General features: G+C 37.3%; 1 protein-coding gene across 1 annotated transcript; it reads right to left on the bottom strand.

Moving 5' to 3' along the window:
* Positions 1–369: 369 nt before the first annotated feature.
* Positions 370–2,060, bottom strand: LOC103482804 (ethylene-responsive transcription factor CRF2-like). Its single transcript, XM_008439147.3, has one exon. The coding sequence runs from the start codon at positions 1,502–1,504 to the stop codon at positions 548–550; it is 957 nt and encodes a 318-aa protein (XP_008437369.2). The 5' UTR covers positions 1,505–2,060; the 3' UTR covers positions 370–547.
* Between the last annotated feature and the right edge of the window lie 1,185 nt (positions 2,061–3,245).

The raw sequence follows: 3,245 nt of genomic DNA, 5'->3' as shown, positions 1-3,245 counted from the left end.
GTGGAATTTAATAATGAGTTTAAATTCTTTAGACATTTCCTTCCAACGTTACTTAATTTATTATATTTCACACAACTATTAAATAAAACTGACACACATAAACTCAAAAATAAACGATTTTTTTCTTTTTTTTTTTCTCTCTTTTTCTTTTTATATATATAAGAAAAATACAAAAGGCCATTTAAGGAAGACAGGGAAGGCACGTGTGGAGTGCACGTGTATTCAAATAGGCTATTGGAGGGATTCTGTAGTCTCCGTACTATCGTTTATCTTTTTCTAAGCGTGCCGGTCACGTGAATAACTAAAAACGTGGCTCTGCCAAGAAAGGAAGCGGTCCATAAACGGAACGGAAATATGTAACTGAACACGTAGACAAACTCGTCCATCGCCGTTAACGTGACGGACATCTTCTCTCATTCATATTTTTTTTAATAATAGTTAAATAAAAGAAGAAAAAAAAACAAAATTACAAAATTAAATTAAAAACAATAATAAAAGCGACACCGGCCGGAGCAAAACTTTGCCGTGAAACGGCGACGGAGAGGCTTCAGAGTGCGACGAGAGGATCCGACCCGAACACATCGCTGAAGTCTTGGAAGAAGTCGTCGGAAGGTGAAGTCGGGTATTCGAACCTGAATCCGATTTCTTCGACCGGACTGTGAAATACGCCGTTGAAGAAACTGTCGTTGCTGAAGAAGTTGGTTTGATTTTGGAGGCCCATCTCGTCGAATAAGGTTGGAATCGAAGTTTCGAAGGCGAAAATATCGTCGGGAATGAAGGTATCGGAGCAGCTCGAGAAGTCGGAGAACTCGGATGAGAAATTTTCCGACACGCACGAGTTGTCCGGTTCGCTGGGGATTTGGGATTGAGCTTCTTCGATGGGTGGAGAAGGACATCGGAGCACGGAGGTTGGAGAACAAATGTTGTTGTTCGATTCCTCACCAGAGTTATAGCCAGAGCATTTCTCGGTAAACGATTTCGTTTGTTGAGTTGTGAAATTAGTGAGTGCATCAGGTCCCCGGAGTTGAATGGCGGCGTTGTCATAAACCATAGCAGCTTCCTCCGCAGTGTCGTAAGTTCCTAACCAGAGGCGTACACGGCGAAGTGGGTCTCTGATTTCCGCCGCCCATTTTCCCCAAGGCCTCTGTCTCACACCACGGAACTTCTTCCCAGTAGAAACCTTCGTCGACCGCCGATTCCTCGACGGCACCCCACATTTTCCTGTGGAGCGTCTCAGGCCAGTTCTCGCCGACCTATTCAAACCCCAGATTCTATTCCCTTCCCCAGAACAAGACGGCTCGATCGAAATTTCATTAACAAATTTCTTGACTCTGTGACGGCCAAACATTTCGGACTCATCATCACTAGAGGAATCAGTAGCGTCACCGTCGGTGACGGAAATCCGTACAACCCGAGGCCTAATATCCGGCATTGAAGTGAGCTTAACATGGTTAAGATGCTCAGTGTATTTGATGGGGAAAGAAAAAACAGAGTTCAAATCCATATTGATTACAAGTTCAATGAATCAGATTCTCATTGAAAGCGAATGAAATAGGGAGCAAATAGAAGAAGGAATAAACAATGAAAAAGAAAGCTGAAAGAGAAAACTCGTTAAAGAAAGCCCTGAAACGGAGTGAAACCCACCATTAATGGTATTTTTAAAACCCCCCTTTAAAAAGCCATTAAAGGACGAGAAATTTTTCAGCAAAGTTACACACGAAAAGGAAAAGGAAAAGGAAGAAGAAGCAAGTGTGCGAGCGTGAGATTGAAGCTACACAAACACCCAAAACGAGAAAAAAAAATCACAAACACAGGAAAAAAAAAAAAAAAAAAGGGAAAACCCAGAAAGAAACCAGCAAAAATCAAAAGGAGGCTAGAGAAAGAGAGGGCCAAAGTTTTTTTTTTTTTTTTTCTTTTTTCCTTTCTTGAAAAACCCCAAAGTTAAAACCCACCCAAAGAAAATGATTGTTTCTCTAAAGAAATGACCGACTAGGAAGAAGAAGAAGAAGAAGAAGAAACAATGGCGGACAACAGAGGTTGAAGGAAGGCAAAAGAGATGATAAGAAAGCACAGTGACCAATCGAAACCAGCTATTTTTATAGGATCCCAACCAACCCCAAGTAGCCGAATTTTCGTATATATTTTTATTATTAAATAAAATTACAAGGAGAGAAAGCAAAAAAAAAAAAAAAAAAAAAACATTTTCGTATTTAAATATCTGAAAACGGAAAAGATCTCCGGGTGGATGGCTCCGCCGGGGAAAGGCGGAGATGAGGGAACGAAGCGCCGCATAAATCGGAGGGGGGGGGGGTGCATGAGATGACACGTGGCAAAGCAGGAGCATATGAAAAAATATTGGCCCCAATGAGAAAGTAGAGAGTGGAGCTGAGTCAGCAAAAGATTAAAGCTTAATAATTTGAAAATTAAAAAAAGAGGAGAAGTCACGTGAGTGGCAGAGGACTGTTTTTGAGTCATACTTTGACTAAAAACAATTAAAATTTAAACCCCACCACACTGCACTACCACATTCCTGCTTAATTACTTTAATCACCGTTTAATCATGTCCTAATTACCGACTAAACCCCTAATTAAACCTAAACTTTTTTAAACCGTTGGAAGAATTATTGGACACTAAGTTAAGGTTGCGTTGGCTTTATAACTTTGGGTGATTAACTTTTTTTTTAATTACTTTTCAAGTTTGTGTTTGTAAAGAAACTTTCTACTTAGTAACTTCGTTTTTGTTCTTTTTTTTCTTTCTTTTTTTTTTTTTTTTTTTTTACTATTTATTGCTCAACCAAGTGGGAACAAGTTGATAACACCTTTTAGATTAATATCATATTCTTAAAAAATAAATTTTAAAAAATATTAATTGACAACAGAACTTTAAATTTGCAATCTCCGACATAAAGATGTGTATGGACATTATAATAAATTTGATTAACTTCACGTAATAATTATAAAATAAAATAAAAACTTTTTTAAACAAATGGTGATATATTTATTAATTAATTGATTTTTTATTGAGATATTTTATAGTTGACAAATGATCGATATTTTCATTGATATTTTTCATGAGACTGGAGTCCATAGTTGAAAAAAAGTAAGCGTAGAGTTTCGTTAATTATAATTTATTGCTTTCTAAAGATAAATATGCTAGTCCGCAAAGGTGTGTGAAAACTTTTTAAGTTTAACGAGACTTATAAATATTATTTTATATATAAGTTTAACTACTAGAAAAGAGAAAT

This window comes from Cucumis melo, chromosome 9 (genome assembly GCF_025177605.1).
Source record: "Cucumis melo cultivar AY chromosome 9, USDA_Cmelo_AY_1.0, whole genome shotgun sequence".
Lineage (NCBI taxonomy): Eukaryota > Viridiplantae > Streptophyta > Magnoliopsida > Cucurbitales > Cucurbitaceae > Cucumis > Cucumis melo.
This window is presented reverse-complemented; position numbering and strand designations above follow the sequence as displayed.

Coding starts and splice junctions, on each gene's coding strand:
- LOC103482804 (XM_008439147.3), bottom strand. CDS start 1,504: ATGGATTTGAACTCTGTTTTTTCTTTCCCCATCAAATACACTGAGCAT.